Consider the following 21,758-nt stretch of genomic DNA (forward strand, 5'->3'; position numbering starts at 1 on the left):
GTTGCAGCTACATTCCTTCACAAAGAATTGAGCCAAACAGCTCAAACAGGTTTTCGTTTTATTTCAGGAAATCTTACAGTACTGCTGTTTGTTTACAACTGTGTTGTTTAAAGTTTAAAGTTTAAATGCAGAAGTTTTGACTTTCCTCTTTTTGACAATAGAACAGTAGTGTGTATCTTGCCTGTTCTGCATTAATAGTAGGGAAAATGTCACAGTCGTTACTTTAGTTTTTATTCCAATTGTTAAAGGAGAACAAGGAAGTAAACTATTTTGATGTCAGTAAATGATTTGTCAGTATCTACCTCTGTGCTGAAGAATGAGGAAGTCCAAAAGCAGCCATATATTAGCGGAACAGTCTTACACAATCACACAGGTGGAACCTCTTATGAACTCAGCAACAGCTGTTGTGAGGTTAGATCCTTATAAATGTTATGCTTTCCTGCCGCTCTATAATTTTGAACACTTTGTTTTTTATTAACTTTAACTCCGGAATATTATTGATTTTCTTATGTTTTTCTCAGGTATCAATGGCTGCAGCAGGTTTACCAAATCGGACAATTCCTCCGTATTCTGTGGACTCTCTGACTGAAAAAAGGACTCATGGTGGCTCTGAGAACAACCTGAAGTTTATCTGTGAGTTTAGACCTGGGACTAGTCCTCTGCAGATTCCTGCTGATGAAGACAACAGTGTCAACAGGGATTATGAGTCTGTTTCTGTCATCCTACCTGCACAGTGCACCATCTGCCAGTTGAGGCTACGCATCTGTATGAAGGTATGTGCTTCACTGTAGCTGGCTTGTGACATTGGGTAAATTATAACTGGCAGCAGAAACAAAGAGCTTCTATAGATTTTTAAACAAGTCATATATATATAGTCTAAAATGCAACCATGGTAGCATTAGTGTTGGAAGTAACAGCTTAAAAAACTGCAATAATAATGCCTTCACTACGTTGCCCACAACACTTGTAGAAAGAGCTGTTATTGGCTCAACTCTAGCATACTTTCTGCCGATTTTGCTGATAGTAAACATTGTTTTATGTCCCTCTCTGAACACAAAGTACAGTGTAATGGTTTCAAACCAATCTCATTTACTTAAAATTTTGCTTGCAAGCCTTCTTTCAAATGTACTCCAGGTTTTCTTGTCTTTTAGTATTATTTTTTTTCCTTTTTATTTATATTTTTGAGTCCAAATCAGTGTAGATTCTCACATAACATTGCTCTCCCACCACAACCCGCCCCAACCCACATATATCTTTTTTCTGCTAGTTAAAGCAGGTATTACAGTATAAATGTCCAACAGGTTGTTATTATTCTGGACAGTACATTGAAAGAGAGAAGTGGGGGTAACCATAACACACATACATACATTTATGTGTATACATATATAGTGTACATAATCATCAGCTGCATCTACTAAAACAGGCAGCACATGCTAAACAGGGTTAATAGAAATCCTGATTTGCTGATATAATCCAGAAAGAGTCTCCATGTTTTGAGGAATTAGTCTGTTCGTCCTGAATGTTTGGATGTAATTTTTTCATATCATACCATATTACACATCAGTTCCATCCAGTGCTCGAAGGATGATGGTGCTGTTGTTTTCCATTGTCTCATAATGACTCTCCATCCTGTTAGCATGGCATATTTAGCTGGTTTCTTGGTTAAGGAAGCATTGAAAAGTTTATTTACAAGGGACAGAATCTTATCCTACAGACGTTCAACCATATCAGATTCATACAACATGTGTAGCAGTAGCTGCGTTTCAATTGACCATTAAGTTGCGCAAATTCTAATTATGAAAATAAATTTGCTAAATAGAAACACTGCAATTTCTGAAAAAACTACTGTTTTTCAATACAAAGTTTTTGCATTAGGATGAGGTGGTCATTGGCCATATTGAAATTGTTGTATTCTGTAAAACTGCAATGGAAACACTTTTTTCGCAACACACAAGTCACGTGATCAACAACCAGATGTTATTACTGCTGAAAAAGATGAAGAAGATGATAAGAAGTAGTACGAGGATGATGTTATCGTGTGAACAAACTTATTCAAGTGTGATTCTAATTGCATTTCTTATTGAATGGAAACACCTGCAAAATTGTGTTTTTTTGAGTGCTAGCTTTTCAATTCTGGTATTTGGGTCAGGACCAGATTTCACAATCAAGGCAGGTTAAAGTTTTGTTTCAGATAGTTGAATGTTGCCATATGACCATTTTCAAATATATCCATCAAATTCCTGTTTCTGTCCATTAGTACAGCAAAATAGTTTCATTGCTATCTTTATCCTTGGATTACACCATACAGAAGATGTAGATGACAAAAAGGGATTCCCTTAATGTAGCTGTGTGTCAATTTCCAGAAATCTCTCAAAGCATCGGAAACTGGCCTGTCTGTGTTAAAACCGTGCCAGTTTGAAAGCAATGTCCCTTTCCAGTGGTTCCCTATCATTTAGGGAAATAGAAAGAGTTTTTACAACTGAGAAGACACACTTGCTCAATAGAATTTTCGTCTTGAAGTGATGTTCTTGGTAAAGATTCCTGAAAGGTATTACCTACTTCTCTCTTCCCTGTAACTACTATGGTTTTATTATTCAGAATGGATGGGATGGTATTTTGTGTGCTCAGTTGCTTCAAGTCACTGTTAGTCAGTCTCTTTGCCTTTTCACCAGATTCATAATAGGGTTGTTTAGCACAGAGCAGATCTTCAATTCTTTTTGAAGAACACTATTTATTTCACACATTAATACTTTTATTTGTTTAGAAGTGACTTGATGGCTTTAGGCATGTTGTTGTCTATGATGCTTTAGTTGTCATTTCATCCCAGCCAACCTGTCTTTCTCCTCCCTCTTACGACATGAGCCACGTTGTTATAATTGTCCATGCAGAACTGCCTTAAAGGTACCCATACACTACCAGGGTCAGAAAGTTCGGTTACCAAGTTTGGTTTTGGATATTAGTATAGAATTAATGCTGTAATATGAATGGTATGGATGGGAAGAAAAAGCTTGAAGGATAGAATGTGTCACAATGTGGTTTTGGATCGGACCAAAGTGCAGACAAGAGCTCGGCAGGATCATCTTTGTAATTCAAAGAACGTCAAAAAACGTAGCAAAATCACTGCAGGTTTCCCAAGGCAAGGCGTGGCAAAAAACAAAGCATAATCAGGGACGAGAATGAGGTGTGACGAACACAAGGAACCAGCCACTGAACAAAGACACAAAACAGACTTATATACTGTGAGATAACAAAGGCAGATAATCAACAGAACAGGGAACAGGTGTGACAAGGAGGCAGGGAAGCAGAAGGAACAGGTGAAACAAATACAAAGGCTGAGGAAGGGCAAAGTAACTAATAAACAATAAACAGAAACACAGACCAAGCAAACCTATAGACAAAGATGAATAATCAAATAGGGAATAAGAAAACTAGAATAATCATGACTAAAGTAAACAGAGAAACTAGAGGGAACATAGGAACAACAATGACAACCTAAGAACAAACAAAGAACCCATAAAGAAAACCTGAATACAAAAGTAAACAAACCTAACCACACTGACTGAAATAACTGGAAAGGAAACAGAAAATAAACTAGTAAACAAGAAGAGTGCAAAGGAACAAATAATAAAACACAATTAAATGCAAAGATACTAAAGAGAAATAAAACTAGAGAATCCAGGGAAGACCAAGAACTATAATAATTACAATAATAATAATAATAATAAACCATACAAAGTAATAAGAAAACCATCATAAAAGGTCTTAAGTAGTAAACACTAGGAGGGAGAAAAGAAAAACATGATACAAAAGCCAAAATAGAAAAATCTAGGCAAAAGGTAAACAAACACCAAAGCCACAAACAGAGTCCAAAAATGTCATTCTGTGACAGAATGGTCTTTATTAAATGTATCTCTTCTATCATTGTATTACTTGACTTATAAAACTAAACTCGAAACAACATAAGCACTACTAAGCACAAAGACTGATGGATATTATAGGATTAGCAAGTATAGGGAACTAAGTCTTTCCCACACACATCTGAATTCAGATGTTTCCATTATAAGCATGCTATACTGAGTTAATAAGTTAGAGAAAGGAGGTAGGCAGGGAGAACCATGCTGAATATATAAAACGAAAGGGAAATAAACACTTCCCCATCAGGTTGTTCTTATAACACAATGATACGGAATTCCTAGTAAAGTAAAACAATATAAAGTACAATGCAACCTTCAGTTGAGCCGGTAGCTGGAGCAGACGGAACTGTACACCTTTGCGATATTAGACGCTCTTCACAGTAGTGAGAGTCGGGGTCAGGTCAGGATAGATTCTCAGAGTGTTTCCTTGATACTTCACCTGGTGGTGTCTACCCCATTTCAGTACCAATTCCCAGTCACGGTATTGATGGAAACGTACGTGGAAAGAGACATCTTCTTGGTTTACCTGATGCTGGTTTGAGTCCTAGAGTATGGTGTGTTTTGTGGTGGAGATATGAAAACATCCAGACCATCATATTTTTATTGCTCTGACATGAATATGGTTGATTAGAGAGGCGTTTTGGTTTTGTAGAGCATAAATAGCTGTTTCGGTGGCAACAAAATTCAATATTCTCTCCTGCCAGCACTTCAGCTGAGGCAAGACATGTCTGAAAGGTGCTAACAGTCTCCCACAGTGCATCTACTGAGGACTGTAAGGGTTTGACTGAACCACCTATTCATCCAGCCAAATAATTCCCAAAGTTGAATCAAGTTTTCCTTGATATTGGCCTGATGTTTGTGGAGGTATGACACCAACAGGCCTTATGAAGAAATTTTCAGACATTATATCCGGACTCTCGTCTTCGTGGTTACCTTGTGGGCACTTTGATTGCTAGCTTGTTACCATTGCTATCTCTGGTTGTCGTCTCTTGTGAAAACAAGTTTTTCTGTTTAGAATTACTCATGTTGCCGTCAGTAACTTGTGGTCTAGTTGCCGCTAATGTAAATAAACTAGATTTTACTAGATTTTTATAAGGAGTTTGAATTTTATCAATTAGAAATAAAATGTCTGTAGTCTACATTGCAGTCCTCAATGTTTTTCTACAGGTTTTAGTCTAGTCCTGACCATAGCAGCACATTAGGCAGCATGTCATCAAGAAACTTCGAGGAATCACCATGGTTAACTAGTATTGACCTGATAAACCTGGATAACCATGGACAATAGATTAAAGATCTATTTTGTAATGGATAGCTTGTGAAGTCAGCAGCAACACAGTTTGAATACGAAGATCACAAAACAGAGAATTACAAAGGAAACATAGCTAGAAACATTTGCATACAGCATAGACTGCAGAGTTTTCACCCTGGTTTTAATTTATTCAAGTTCACACTGAAATTCGTTCCAGGAATCAGGTACTGAAAACCCAAAAGCTTTCTTCCCCAGTTCAGTTATTTTCTTGGAACCACAATTTTCAAACATTCCACAGAAAAAAATTCTGACACCCTTGTTTCTATTTCAAAAAGGGATGATGTTATCATGAATTTATTCTCAGAATGGATTTGTAAAATCAACAAGTGAAGGACAAAAAAGAAGTCACAGACCTTTAAAACATTTGAAGCAAAAATTTAATTTCATGTCTGTCAAATTATCTTATCTCTCATCTTTTTGAAAACAAATGTATGTGTGTGGCAGGTTGCTTGCAACAAAGTGCCTTAATTTAAAGTTGTCTGTTATGTGTAGACACAGCTCAGGTAAATTCATTGAATTCAGAAGCCTTTTGTGATTCATAGGTTAGAGTCAAAGCCTTGACATGCTTCTCCATGTCTGTGGATGTGAACTGCTTAGACACTGTGGGCAGGCACATGCCCATATTCAGACAAGTTTTAGTCCAGCTGAACAACAGAGTTCCATTCAGATATATACTGTCTACTCCATCTACTCGCCATGGTCTGGCTGGGAATGTTTTTGTTGCTGTTGATGCACACAGTGAGCACAAAGAACTGAAAGTAGTCAGATTGAGGGACTAAAGGTTGGCAAAAAGCAGTCAGAATCCCAAGAACAGCTTTGACAGACATTCTGAAAGTCCACACTAATAATGATTAATACAGGAAAGTCTGGCTCATTAAAAAAGAGAAATAGAAGATAATTTATGACCATTATTGTGCCTGTTTATCTTTAACAAGAACTAGATCTAAACAGAGATCAGCCAGGGTAAAATGAGTTGATTCATGTCTACAATTCACCACCTAAATGTTTTCAACTAGCTTTCATCATTTATCAAATAAAGTCACATAAATAAGGAATATATAGGTCATGGTGCCATTCACAAATTAGCATGTAGAGTTTACGATTGCCTAGCATCTGTTTTATTCTCTGCTGTTGTCTTTGTCACATAAACCTTTTTATTGATAATGGCAGAACTTCAAAAACAGCTGCTCTCTCTCATTCACATATTTTAAGTTTTTCTTTTTTTTTTTTTACAGTGGCCTTTATTTTTTTTCATTTTTCCAACACTAAGCTGACAGGAAAAGGGTGGAGGATGGGAAACGTGCAGCAAGATTGCCTGGGCCAGGAGTCGTTTTATTTGTACACTCATATTTTAACAGATCTATAAACAAAGGGTTATTTCCCCATTAAATGTGTTATTGCACAGTCAAAAACAGCCAAAAATGTTGGCTTTGCAAAAAGAAGCATTTGAAGACATTTTTTAATAATTCTACAGCTACAAAGTCAAAATAGATCCAAGTCATCTATACATATCATCTATAGCCACCTTTCCATTGAAAACCCCAGGATTTAAGGCCACAGAATTTTTACCCAGGTAATAGGAATCCCGGGGAATCTTGTATGTTCCTTTTCCATTGTCACAGACCATTTATTTAAATCAGCTTAATGACATATGGAGGTGTGAAAAAACTGTATTACACCTTCATTCCAGCAGATGGCATTACTCCTTTTCTCTGTTATCCATTTGACATTTTTGTGTCGAGTGATAAATAACAGATGATGAGCAGCTTTAGAATTATACAGTTAATTCCTTCCATTATTTCTTGAGTTGAACTGGATCCATAAGCAGGAAAAGTTTCATTATTTTTTATTTAGGTTTTTACAAACCTGCATCTGGCCAGAGTTGTTGCTTTACAACTACATGATACATTTACAATAACTACTAAACACTGAATAACTTACTTATTTTTCTTTTATTATCAGCAGCTAAACTCATATCAGATAACTACTGAACATGTTTTTAGTGCCAATTTTATTTATCAGAAAAAAAACCCTGATAATCAGTCCTCTGATTAGTGCTCTCATCATCGGTACTGCATTAGAACATTTGTCTTACAGAAATGTGGCGAAACAGTTAATTATTAATGGCAACAAAAACTTAAAATGTCACACAAGCATTCCGTTTTATTTTCGGTACTTGCGGTTATTCACCACATACCTACTAAACATTTATATTCACTTTTAGCCGCCACAAACAGATAACAGGTAGCGGGAAATCCCAGCGTGCCAGCCGAGATCAGGCAGCGGTTAGTGGCGCAGTCCTCGTCCAACTGCCTGCAACTGTGACTCACCTGTAAGTGGAGCTCCGCTGCTTCAAAAACTTCGAAAAAACGTTTCAAAGTAGTCTTATTCTTGATGAACTGACTGCACAGATGAAGTCTTAAGGTCTACTTTCTCACTTAAAACATGTGACAAATTAATGGTAAAAAAAAGATTAAGTCCGAGCCCATGGTCATGAGCTGGAAAAGGGTAGAGTGCCTTCTCCTGGTCAGAGGGGAGGTCCTGCCTCAAGTGGAGGAGTTCAAGTATCTTGGGGTCTTATTCATGAATGAGGGTAAAATGGAGCGGGAGATCGATAGATTGATTGGTGCTGCGTCAGCAGTGAAGCGGGTGCTGTACCGATGTGTCGTGGTGAAGATAGAGCTGAGTTAAAAAGTGAAGCTCTCAATTTAATGGTCGATCTACGCTCCTACCCTCATCTATGGTCATGAGCTTTGGGTCATGACCAAAAGAACGAGATCAGGGATACAAGCAGCTGAAATGAGTTTCCTCCGCATGGTGTCTGGGCTCGTCCTTAGAGATAGGGTTAGAAGCTCGGTCATCTGAGAGGGACTGATGCAGAGCCGCTGCTCCTCCACATCGAGAGGAGCCAGTTGAGGTGGCTCGGGCATCTGGTTAGGATGCCTCTTGGACGCCTCCCTGCTGAGGTGTTCCGGGCAGGTCCCACCGGGAGGAGGACCAGTGGAAGACCCAGGACACGCTGGAGGGACTATGTTTCTCGGCTGGCCTGGGAACGCCTTGGGATTCCCCCGCACGAGCTGGCCCAAGTGGCTGGGGAGAGGGAAGTCTGGGTCCCAGACAGTTGATGCCCTCGCAAACCGACCCCAGATAAGCGGAAGACAATGGATGGATGGATGGAAAAAACATTAATTTGTAACCTGCGCCTTAACTGAAACTGCTGGTGCCAAGGCTCGCTGCACAAAGCACCTTCCCTTTCACAAGGCCCGGGGAAAACTGAAAAGACCTATTCCAGACGAGGACCATTTACCCGTAAATGTAAAGCCCTGGGAATGTGAAATTATCTGGGTAAAATTGTATCGAAATGCGACCTGGGATTTGGAAGCCTGTGGTTTTTCCAAAGCCTGGTGCTTTGTACAGTCAATGGGAAGGGGGCTATTATGTGATTTTGGCTATAAGGGAGTCAACCCACCATGCAGTTTGTCTTTAATAAATATTGATTCTATTTAAGCAGAATATTCATTCATGCAAATTAAATACCAGTTACTTAAATGCAGGATGGTTGGACAGAAGAGTTCAAACTACAGCTTCTCGACTCCTCTTCGCTACATTTTAACCCATTAACAAAATAAAACAAAACTAACATCAGGCAGCAAAAAACCCTCTGTGTAACTTGATATTTTTAAGGGTTGGCACTTGAGCCTTCATTTAATATCTTTATGTATGAAGTAAAGTCAAAGGTGAAAGACTCAAGGTTAAATTAAAGGGAGACAAAGAGGTCTAATTGGCCAATATTGGTCCTGAGAAAGCTAAACTATGCTGTGCTGCTCGTGCGCACACTCAGCAAACAAAATACTGCAGCTCTTTCTTCATGAAAGATCTAGAGTTTGCCCCTAAAAATCACAGTGTGAATCTTTTCACCCCAAACAGCAAGCTGTTAAGTCACAACCAGATGAGCCAAGTTCTCTCCAGATTCTCCACTTAAAAAGTAGTTCAAAGTTCTCAAAAATGTGAGCTTCACTCATGAATGCATAACGCTGCTTATGACCCTTACACAATGTTGTGTTATTAACAGCGTTCAAACATCTGTCTCCATCTTTTCAGGCACAAGAACAAAACTGCCACCCTGATCCATTTGCAATACTGAATCCAGAGAAATACATCCTGTTGTATGCCAGAGGGGATGACTGGTATGAAGCCCACGACGACTTTCAGATAATCAGGACATTAGATATTCCATGGTTACGTGATGGTTCTCCGTGTCTAGTGGCGCATATAGTTGCACAGCCTTTGGTGGCATGTGATTCAGAACAAAAGAAAACACAACAGCAGTGTCTGACTTATCTGATTGGACATGACCTGGAGAAAGAGGCAACAGACAGACTTAGTGAACTGACATTCACCCGCAGGAAACTGGCATCTCCGCGAAGGCTGGAGCTAAGGAATCGGGATGAGGTGCTGTATGCCACAGAGCCCTGGGTTACTCATGCCCCCATCCCAAATGAGCTTGAAGAGTGGTTAAACAGGAAGCTTCCGGTCACACTCCACTACATGAACAGGATCAGCTTCAGCATACAAGTTGATTTGAAAGCAACTCCAGATGTTCTTTTCCAAGTTTTTAAAATGGTTATGGCAGACCAACATGTAGAATATGAGACTTTTGAACAACTAGTATTGAAGGTCTCGGGGAGGGAGGAGTTTTTGTCTGGTGAAAACGCCCTTATTGATTTTCTCTGGGTACGACAGTGTTTGAAAGCCAATCAGGATCTTCACTTTTCTGTTGTTCCTGTCTCACACCTTGCTCCAGATTCGGTCAGTTTTGTAGACTGGCCACTCATTGATGGTTTCAGTGGTCAGTTCAGGTCCCATGACGATCTTAGTCTCCATGGGAAGGATCTGGATGACATATTCATGATATCTTTGTGGGACTGCAACAGAAAGTTCAGAGTGAAACTGCTTGGCTTTGATATTCCACAACTGCCAAGCAACCACCCTCAGTCTGTCTATGTTGAAGCATCCATACTTTATGGTGGCAAAGTTCTCTGTTCAGTATCCTCCTTTCCAAAGCATTTTGCAGATGAAGTACTTTGGAATGAGTGGCTGGAATTTGATATTCTCCTCCGGGACCTTCCTCGTGGAGCCAAGCTGAGCTTCACTATTAATGTGTCTGCTGGCGACGTCTCTCCAACAACCAAGGACTCAGCATCAACATTATTCAGAGATTCCAAGGTCTCATTGGACAAAGACTCAAAGTCATCTGCAAACAGGCCAACAGAACCTCAGAAAGGAAAGGGAAAGGTCCTCTACTTTGTCAATCTCCTTCTCATAGATCACAGGTGAGTTTAAGAAACCTTTTAGAACTTTGCTTTTAGAGTTAATTCAGTAGTGTAGTGTAGTCACCAACTTTACTATTATATTATATTGTATTTCTTCTCAGTACAATTTTGGGTTTCCTGAGCAAATGATCCTAAGATCTAGCCTCTGGGAACTGTTTTACTTCATAAGATACAAATATGCTTAAAGTGAAATTAAAACTGGGTATTTGGAAAAGATTCTGCTGTAAAGCGCTTTGTATAGGTGGCTCTGAGTAGATACATCGACTTCCTTTTGCTACTTGAGATAATTTAGCTTCATTCATATCCTTTTAGTGTTTGTGTCAGAGCCATTTTTCAGAAAAAATATGATGACTGTTTTGATCATCTTAAACTGGTTGTGCGTTTCAATATATATTTGTGATAAAGACTCTTTTTGGATTAAAATATGCAGTATTTGTCACAAAAATATCACTGAATGGCAGAAATTGTTGTTAAACTAAAGACTTGATGTAATATGTTAATCTATGAACCTGTTTAAAGTAGCCCTGCTGCACCTTCTCAATGCATTTGTTGGAAATCTCTTTTAATGTTTGTTATAATAAAGACAGCACCAGAAAAAGTGTGCTTTCTCTAGGAGTTTGAATTTAGTGCCTACATTTTAAATAAGGAGCTCTCTGAACACATTTTCTATGGCTGTAGTACATTAGTCTGAGAAATGTAGGGCTGCTGGGCTTTTCCACCTGAAAAAAGAACAAGTGGACCAACTGCTCCTCCCCAGAAATGGAGGACCACAAGTTTGCTTCCCCCATTTCTTTGAATTGGATTACCCCTTACAAATATAAAAAGTGGTTGCTTACGCTAAAAATAAACACTGTAAAAAACATTTTAGTTCCACCCTTCTTTACCTCAGAGTTGGTTCCATCAAACGTATCCTGTCACTGCTGTCTGGTTTGGAAATAAAAGTCATATCATCTCTGCATGATTTGTCCAGTCAGGCAGGCTTGGGAAGGAAAGTCTTTAGCTGAACTCCCATTCATAGAGACAGCATTCCAGTGACTGTTTTCTAGTTAAACCGAAGTGTAAACTATGTAAATGGGCTAATTAAATCAGCATATATCAAAGATAGCATAAACTGAAAAAAATGTTTTTATCAGGGATGGAGATCTGGATCTCCAGCTCTAAAATAATGTTTTATCCTCCTAAGTCATTGACAAGGCAGATGACCTAGTAAGTAATAGGGTAAAAGCGCTGACTTCTTTTCCCCATTTGTGTGTTGGAGGTTTTTTTCCCGAGGAGCATACAAAAACTCAAATACAGAATATTATACCTGGTTTTGTGTAACTTTTTTTTGCTGGGTAGTGGGATTGGTGGCGATCAATACAGTATTTGACATATTAAATAATGGTGATGTTCTAACATTCTCTATTAAAGGCCACAATGATAAATTTTCTAATTAAACACTCACCTGTACACGTTGATAGTATTGGGTCTCTTGCCCTCGGAACTGTCCTAATTCTATTTGGCATGAATTGTGAAAGGTGCCAAAAACATTTCTAATATTTAGATGGAGGTAAAACATAATGTTATTTACTATTTCATTTAAAGCTACATTATTTTAGTCTGTTAACGATAGAAATGTGACAAACAGATTATTTTGTAAAATATATAACATAACAGAAAAAGGATAAACGTGTAAAATGTCATCTTAAGTTTTTATCTTTTCCAATCATTCAAACAGGGATCCCATTGTTTACAGTGGCAGATTTTTTCTATGTAAAATGAGCAAATTATGAAAACTAACCTGTAGAAAAAGCAGAGATCCATATTGTTCACACCTAAGAGCTCCACATGAATGAGTTAAAATGTTTGGGCAACAAGATGTTGCAAACTATAAATACTAATGTGCCTAATATAGAGTAAAAAGATATTTATGCGTTTTTTTAAACATTTATTAATTCATTTTTGACCTGACATGGCCTCTGCTTGGCCTGTTTACAGAGGAAACACTGTCCAACAGCCATTCAGCAGGTAAACTCATAAGGCTGTTGTAACATCAGTTCACAGTTGTTTAGTGCAGAAAACACAAAAAGAGAAATGAATCTGTCAGAAACTACAGATCATATATCATATAACTCATGAAAACAACAGAACTCATCTGTTCATTTTATCTGGCTAAACCATAACTTCAGGAACATGTTAGACAGGCTAGCATTCACTCTCTGACACTCTTCAAAATCTAATTATAAGATACTCTACAGAGAAAACTAAATTTGTTTTATTTCATTTATACATTTATTTAACTACAACCGCTGGATCAGCTGATTGTGGCGCATCAGTAAGAAAGTTGATATTATTTGTGAAATTCTATTCTTTTTATTTTAATCTTTCTCTTTTGTATGTATATTGTTTAGTTGTTGCAGCAGCGGCCCATCCAGCACCTTAGGCAATCCCTTTTGTCGCCTATGCCAGGAGCCAGCCCAGTTCATACATGTTAATAAGACTTGAGTCTCAAACCAGGAGTCCAAGTCAACTCTCAAATGTCGAGTCGAGTCTTCAGTCTTTTCTTTTGTAACATAAGTGCAATTCTAATTGGAGTCTCATACTCGAGTCCCCATCTCTGAGTTATGCTGGTACTGCTCCAGTCTGTCATGGTGAAGCAAGAGCTGAGCCAAAAGGCCATGGTGTCAACTTATCAGCCCATCTAGGTTCTGACCCTCACCTATGGTCATCAGATAAATATCCTAACCGAAAAAACAAGATCCTGGATACAAGCAGTTGAAAAAAGCTCCTTCGAGAATGTGACAGGCTCAGCTTTAGAGATAGAGTGTGGAGCTCCACCATCACAGGAGAGCTTGGAGAAGAGCTGCTGCTCCTCTACTTGGAAATGAATCAGGTGAACTGGCTTGGGCTTATGATCAGGATGGTCCTTGGGAACTCCCTTTGGAGGTTTTGACATCATGTTCTATTTATCTTGGTCTGGGCAAGACCCAGAATGAGCTGGAGCGTGTCGCTGGGGAAAGAGAAGTCTGGGTTGCCCTCTTGGACCTGTTAGCCCTGCCACCTGATTAGATTTCTTTGTTCAATAAATATTTAAGCTGAGTGTGGATTTATTCTTAAATCTCATTTAAATGGATCATCTTTTTCAAAGCGTACAGCACAGTTTATAAGAACCTTATAAATGTGATGACATTGTTTGTAACTGCTATAACCGGTCGCTCATTCATCCCAACAGGTCTGCCCTCAGCCAGGGTCCCTACACTCTGCACATGTGGTCCTATCCTGACCTGGAAGATGGGGCCATCGCCTACCAAGCTGATAAGCTGTCCTCCGCTACAAACCCAAATATAGAAGAATCCATGGCCATCAGCTTCCTTCTAGATCGTTACAGCTTCCCCGTGGTTCTCCCAAACACCATTAGCCACAATGAAGGGTCTGGCAGTCCCACCTCTGGCCTTTCCCCAGACAAATCCACTGCTTCAACCCAGTGCACTTCATCCAGCACAGATTTTCTTTCTCCACATGGTAAATCTTTTCAGGCACCAAAGACTGACAAGGTAACTCTGAGGTCCCCATCGCCAGTCTTTAACACCAAGGGAGACTGCCTCAAGCGGTTTCGAGAGGAGAGTGTCCAGTATGGCTCCAACCTTCCCCACTTCTTGCGCAATATTGATTGGCTGCATCGAAGAGTGGTTGAGGATGTGCACTGGCTACTAGGACTCTGGGATCCTGGGGAACTGGATGTACATGTGGCACTAGAGCTGCTAAATATGGATTTCCCTGATGAGATTGTCAGGAAAGTAGCGGTGCAGAGACTGGAGAGTCTACCCAATGATGATGTGCTCAAGTATTTGCTGCAACTGGTGCAGGTATGTTTGTGATCTTCATGTAAAAATAAAACCCATCACATAGACAGCAAACATGAAGGAAGTGTTATAAGAATAGTGTTAAATAGTTGCTAATCTGATATTTTTAAGCAGTAGAAATATATTGTATACTTTGTTTATTTTGTGATCTCACAGAAACAAAATTAATTAAATGTATTTTATTGGGATTTTATGTGGTAAACCAACAACAAAGTACGGTATAGTTGTTAAGCTGACAGAAAAACTGTACAGGTACTAATAGTTTTTTACACAGACAAACCTGAGTCAGTACTTTGTAAAATGTAATTTCACTGCGTTACAGCTGCAACTATTTAGGGATACGTTTTTTCCAGTTTTGAACATCTAGAAAGTGAAATATTTTTTTGTTTTAAATAGCTCAAACTCAGATTAGATAGTAAGCATAAGTAAACAAAAAGACAGTTGTCTTGTCAACGATTCTTGAATACATTTAGGTCTGGAGTTGAAATTGACCTATTCTGAAAAACTGAGTAAGCTTTGAACTAAACCATTCCACTGTAGCTCTGGCTATACAGGTCCTTCTCAAAATATTAGTATATTGTGATTAAGTTCATTATTTTCCGTAATGTCATGATGAAAATTTAACATTCATATATTTTAGATTCACTGCACACTAACTGAAATATTTCAGGTCTTTTATTGTCTTAATACGGATGATTTTGGCATACAGCTCATGAAAACCCAAAATTCCTATCTCACAAAATTAGCATATTTCATCCGACCAATAAAAGAAAAGTGTTTTTAATACAAAATCGTCAACCTTCAAATAATCATGTACAGTTATGCACTCAATACTTGGTCGGGAATCCTTTTGCAGAAATGACTGCTTCAATGCGGCGTGGCATGGAGGCAATCAGCCTGTGGCACTGCTGAGGTCTTATGGAGGCCCAGGATGCTTCGATAGCGGCCTTTAGCTCATCCAGAGTGTTGGGTCTTGAGTCTCTCAACGTTCTCTTCACAATATCCCACAGATTCTCTATGGGGTTCAGGTCAGGAGAGTTGGCAGGCCAATTGAGCACAGTGATACCATGGTCAGTAAACCATTTACCAGTGGTTTTGGCACTGTGAGCAGGTGCCAGGTCATGCTGAAAAATGAAATCTTCATCTCCATAAAGCTTTTCAGCAGATGGAAGCATGAAGTGCTCCAAAATCTCCTGATAGCTAGCTGCATTGACCCTGCTCTTGATAAAACACAGTGGACCAACACCAGCAGCTGACACGGCACCCCAGACCATCACTGACTGTGGGTACTTGACACTGGACTTCTGGCATTTTGGCATTTCCTTCTCCCCAGTCTTCCTCCAGACTCTGGCACCTTGATTTCCGAATGACATGCAGAATTTGCTTTCATCCGAAAAAAGTACTTTGGACCACTGAGCAACAGTCCAGTGCTGCTTCTCTGTAGCCCAGGTCAGGCGCTTCTGCCGCTGTTTCTGGTTCAAAAGTGGCTTGACCTGGGGAATGCGGCACCTGTAGCCCATTTCCCGCACACGCCTGTGCACGGTGGCTCTGGATGTTTCTACTCCAGACTCAGTCCACTGCTTCCGCATGTCCCCCAAGGTCTGGAATCGGCCCTTCTCCACAATCTTCCTCAGGGTCCGGTCACCTCTTCTCGTTGTGCAGCGTTTTCTGCCACACTTTTTCCTTCCGACAGACTTCCCACTGAGGTGCCTTGATACAGCACTCTGGGAACAGCCTATTCGTTCTGAAATGTCTTTCTGTGTCTTACCCTCTTGCTTGAGGGTGTCAATAGTGGCCTTCTGGACAGCAGTCAGGTTGGCAGTCTTACCCATGATTGGGGTTTTGAGTGATGAACCAGGCTGGGAGTTTTAAAGACCTCAGGAATCTTTTGCAGGTGTTTAGAGTTAACTCGTTGATTCAGATGATTAGGTTCATAGCTCGTTTAGAGACCCTTTTAATGATATGTTAATTTTGTGAGATAGGAATTTTGGGTTTTCATGAGCTGTATGCCAAAATCATCCGTATTAAGACAATAAAAGACCTAAAATATTTCAGTTAGTGTGCAATGAATCAAAAATATATGAATGTTAAATTTTCATCACGACATTATGGAAAATAATGAACTTTATCACAATATGCTAATATTTTGAGAAGGACCTGTATATGTGGGGTTGATGTCCTGCTGGTTGGTGAAACTCCGCCTCACTCTCAAGTCTTTTACACCTTCTCGTTTTTTTTCCTGGATTGCTCTGAATTTAGCTACATGCATCTTCCCATCAACTGCGACCTGCAGCTCTGTCCTTACTGAAGTTCCCACAGCATTAAGTTGCCAACACCATGTGTAACAATGGGCATGGTGTTTTCATGGTGATTTTGAGTGATAGCTTTCATAGTGTTTTACATGTAAACCAGAAAGTTTTCTCTCATCTGACCAGAGCACCATCTTTCCTATGTTTCCTCTCTCACAGCATGGCTTGTGACAGACAATAAACAGAACATATGGATTCACAATGACCACTGAGCTCTTCGTGGAACATCTGGATTTATACTGACAATAAGTTGGACACAGGAAGACTCTAGGTATTAATTAGGAGACTTTGGACTTTATTGAGTGATAACAGATTATAATGGGCTGAATACATTAAAATGTACTTCTTTGTGTCTATCACATACAATCCTAATAAAAGACATTGAGGGTTGTAAGGTGACCAAATGTGATAATGTTCAAGTGGTATGAATACTTTTGCTTTTTTGGGTTGGATGTCGTTTCAACTTACGACACTTGATTGAAAGGCTTTACATGCATGTTTAAGATAAACGATATGCATGTAAACACAGTTCTTTGGTAAACAGTAGACAATGACAATCTTTTCTATAATTGCTACTTGTTGGTGAAAGTCCGACTAGTCTTTTATTTTAATTGATCTTGTTTTATTGTGTTGAAAATTCACTTGTCTTGCTGTCTATAATAACAAGCTCTTTAGGAGGGTCTAAATGTATCCACCTTGACACATTAGCCCCTTTTCCACTGAAAGCCCCAGAATTTGTTTTACCCGGGTAATAGAAATCCTAGGGAATTCTGAACTTTCTCTTTCCATTGCCTAGAAAGGCCATGGACCATTTATTTAAATCAGCCTAATGATGTATGGGGAAGTTGTGAAGAAAACTGCAATACACCTTCATTCGAGCAGATGGCATTACTCCTTTACTCTGTTTACAGGACTATTAGCTGATAAATATTTTTTTTGTTTCAACTGATAACTTATAGATAATGAGCAGCTTTAGAGTTATTAATTACTTCCATTATTCCTTAAGCTGTATTGGATCCATAGGCAGGAAATAGTTAAATTATTATTTAACAATAATGTTTTTTCCAAACTGCTTCTGGCCAGTTGTTGCTTTACAACTGCATGATTCATGTACAATAACTACTAAACACTGACTAACATGCTTATTTTCTTTGAATAACAACCAAGAGGTGACCCAAATATTCTGTTATCCTTTCTATATTCACAGACCCTGAAAGTGGAGCCCTACCACGACAGTTTCCTTGCTCGGTACCTTATTCAAAGAGCTCTGCGGGTGAGTCACGTAACCTCAGTTGGTGTGTGCATACACAGCATGTGAACTCTGGTGTTGTAATTATGAATATTAATATATTATTTAATATTTGTTTTGATTTGGAGTTGTTTGGTTTTTGGTTTCGGGTTTTTTCCTTATGTTTTTCACTGTTCAAGTTTTGAATCATGTTTCTGTTTATTTTCCTGGTCATGCCTTTGTTTTGTCGTCTTGTTCATGTTTTGTCAAATTTGGTCTTCGGATCTGGTTATGCTTTTGCTTCATGTTTTTCTAGTTTGTGTTCAAGAGTCTCTGTTTTGCTCCAGTCACGTTTTGTTCTGTTAATTAAGTTTATTCGGTTCACCTGTCCAAGTTAATCTGTCTCCTTGCTCCACCTGGTTTTCACTCCATATATACACACATGTTCAGTTAGTCATCGCGGAAACATTTCTCATGTTCATGTCTTGTTCGCAAACCAAGTCTTGTTTTTTTGATCATGCCATGCCTGTCTTGCCTGCCCGTTTATTTTGTTCCTGCCTCCTGCTGTGAGTGAGTTTTTGTCATACATTTTTTTTTTCACTTACCATCACGCTGCCTGCTCATCTGCATTCTGGGGTTCTATACATCGCAAGTCATAACAATATTTAATATGAATATTTTAATATTTTATTAAATAATATTTTGTTCTGTTAAGGGTTGTCCTGTGAATACCAGCCCAATAAGGCGGTGGTATTAGGACAAAACTGAAAGGGATGAGCCAAGCTCTGACATTATTGAACAGCAAAACTCTGCACACATGTTACGGCTTGAGCAATGGACGAACCCAGAATGCAGACTAGCAGGCAGCATGATGTTAAATGGAAAAATATTTAATAACAAAAAAACTCACTCACAGGAGGTGACGGCAAAAACAGACATGGGCAGGCTTGGCAAGACAGGCTTCGTGTGAACAGCAGGACATGAGCATGAAAATGAAAAATGTTTCCACGCCGACTAACTGAACAAGGTGTGTTTAAATGGAGCATGATAGAGGTGGAACACAAAACTGATTAACATGGTGCAGGTGAACCGAATAATCTTAATTGACAGAACAAAACGTGACTGGAGCAAAACATGGCTTGAACAGAACGCAAATCCAAGGAAACAAACTAATAGAAACATAACTAGAAAAACATGAAACGAAAGCATAACCAGATCCAAAAACTTAACTTGACCGCACAGAACTAGAAGACAAAATCTAAAGCATGACTAGGAAAATAATAAACAGAGACATGATTAAAGACTGGAGCAGTGAAAAACATAAGGAAAAAACCAGAAACCAAAAACCAAACAACCCCAAATCATAACAACACACATGGAATAAATTCACAAAATCTCTATAAATACAAGAATTTATTAACAAAAATAAGTCAACTCAAGTTAAACATATTTCTATCAACAAACTCGTCACTATGCTAAAACAATCCAACTAGACTACCAAGCAGAATTAAAGAATAGGGAAGACTAATGGGCTATGTACAATATAAACAAGTTGATCAAAGATGGTTGAAAACCATGACCGAAAGATTGATGCAACATTACCATGCAATGTTATTTATGTTTGAGAACCAAGAATTATCTTGAAGAATCTGGAAGTGAAGTTAAGTTAGTCTTGAAACTAACTTAGGCAATAATTGGCAAACCCTTAGACAACCATTCACAATGCAAGATCAGATAAAATATTATTTTAATAAAATAATATTTTAAAGAATGATTTTCTGGATAAAACCAACCTTCTGGATGACCAATTCTCAGCTGAGTTTAATTAGGTGCCTTTATTTATTACAATAATATTTATAGAAACATTATTTTGAATAAGAACCACATCTTTGAGAAATGGGCTTAATTGTGTTACTTAATTATCAAGTTTAGTAAAATAATATTTAGGAAAATATTATTTTACTAGATTGAAAACTGACAACCTTTTTGGGTAAATGATCTTAGCAGGCAAGCACGTGTTTTTAGCTGTTAGCAGTTAAAGCTAACAAAAGAAGCTGATAGCTTATCATCAGAATCACACATATACCTTTAAAATAACATTAATAAAAGGGCTGAAATGCATAAGCATGGACGGCGCGTTATGGCCGATCTTCTGTGTTTAAAATCCCCCTTTAAATAAAGTTTGTCGTAACTTAAAAAAAAAAAAAAATCACAGAACATAAACTGAGCACATGTGCTGAGCAGATAATCTGCTAGCACTAAGATGGCTGAGTTTTCAACACAAACAAAACCAAAGGTCATAAAATGAAAAATGTTTAGATTATTTCATGCTAAACTACTTCTCTCTGCCCAAACACAACATCTTACGTGAACCGTGCTCAGGAAAAGTTGTCCGGGGCGACAAAGTTGAAGAAAGCATCCACAGTGAACAAAGGGTTAACTGCAGCTAACCTCTGTAGCTGTGGGGTGGGGCGACTCGCTCTGTCGGCCGGCCAAACTGCACATTATTGCTGTAACCACGGTGATGCGGTCCCGTTGTCCTTCTTTCGGACTGGGAAAACAGCTCCACTCTGCGTTGTAGAGACAGGGTCTCTGCTGGGAACTCTCTGGAACACAGTTTGCTTCTGTAGACCTCAGAGAGAAAAGTCAAGCAACGCTTGTCCCTTAATTATCCCGTTCATGAATGAATACCGGATACACAAACAGCAATTAATTCCTACTTAACTGAGTGCATATGATTGCATGATCGTATGACACTCTTGGATCCAGTTTGAAAAGTTGTGTCTGTTTGCCAGCAAAGAGACATTAGCGTGCTGTGTCCCTCCGTCCAGTTCCTCTGGGGACCTGCATGGAAGAGGTCAGTTTGTTGCAAAAGCAGGGTTTTTATTCAGACAGTGATGTCACGGGAAGTCCGCTGATAAATTACAGGTAGTGTTTTGTCTTTGTCTGAATCCAATTGATGTGTCTTTGGTTTCTTTCTATGAACGACAAAAGCAGACTATAACATGGAGATAACAGCTTTATTAGACACATAGTGTTTTCACTTGCCTAACGACGGGATTTAAATCCATCCTCTGCTATGTTTACAACATGGCACTCACACTGAAAGTTTTCTCAGAACAATGTTGTGTAAATGAGGGGAAACTAATTAAATTCTGCATTTGACCACATTAATTTGTAAAGTAGGAATTATAGCTTATTAAACATTCCTCAACAATAGCATGGAAAAGTGGGTAGGCACAGACGGTACAACATAAAACAGAAATGTTAGTTGTGACTTGGTTAAAGAGTGAGATAGAAAGAAAAATGAATTTGTTTCTGTTTATGAAGAAGCTTGCATTAGCACTGCAGAACAGCTACCTGCTGCAGGAAGTTAGAAAAGCAGTGGTTCAAAAAATCATTGCTTCAACTTCATGGATTATTTTTGCTTTGTTTATCAATTTTGGCCATGTGGAAACAGTTTAGGCCGACAGTCACTAGTTTAACTAGTTTAAACTACTTTAAAAAGTAGTTTAAAAGTTCTTAGTATCAACTTTAACATTATTGAGAAATAGCCACAGTGATAATGCTGCATTCCATTAACCTCGAAAGTCGGAGTTTACGTCATCTCCGAGTTGCAGCGTTCCAGCTTCCTGCTTGTTTTTGGTCTTATTGCAAGAAACTGTAACAGCAGTTTTACAATAACAGTAAAAATAAACCTTGTTCTATGCAGTATTTCATGCATCTAAACAGCGTTGAAACATCTCATCATATAAATTCAATTCAATTCAATTCAAAAATACTTTATTAATTCCAAAGGGAAATTAAATTATGAAGGTTTCCT

General features: G+C 38.6%; 1 protein-coding gene across 1 annotated transcript in view; it reads left to right on the plus strand.

Annotated features, from left to right (window-relative positions):
- The first annotated feature begins 386 nt into the window (after nt 1-386).
- The window catches only part of si:rp71-17i16.5 (phosphatidylinositol 4,5-bisphosphate 3-kinase catalytic subunit gamma isoform), a 39,788-nt gene continuing 18,416 nt past the window's right edge, over nt 387-21,758 (plus strand). The window contains exons 1-5 of the mRNA XM_047359069.1: nt 387-411; nt 522-773; nt 9,325-10,556; nt 13,768-14,401; nt 17,915-17,980. Coding sequence (XP_047215025.1) covers nt 528-773; nt 9,325-10,556; nt 13,768-14,401; nt 17,915-17,980 — 2,178 coding nt within the window. The 5' untranslated portion in view covers nt 387-411; nt 522-527. The remainder of the gene's footprint in view (nt 412-521; nt 774-9,324; nt 10,557-13,767; nt 14,402-17,914; nt 17,981-21,758) is intronic.

This window comes from Girardinichthys multiradiatus, chromosome 1, assembly GCF_021462225.1.
Source record: "Girardinichthys multiradiatus isolate DD_20200921_A chromosome 1, DD_fGirMul_XY1, whole genome shotgun sequence".
Lineage (NCBI taxonomy): Eukaryota > Metazoa > Chordata > Actinopteri > Cyprinodontiformes > Goodeidae > Girardinichthys > Girardinichthys multiradiatus.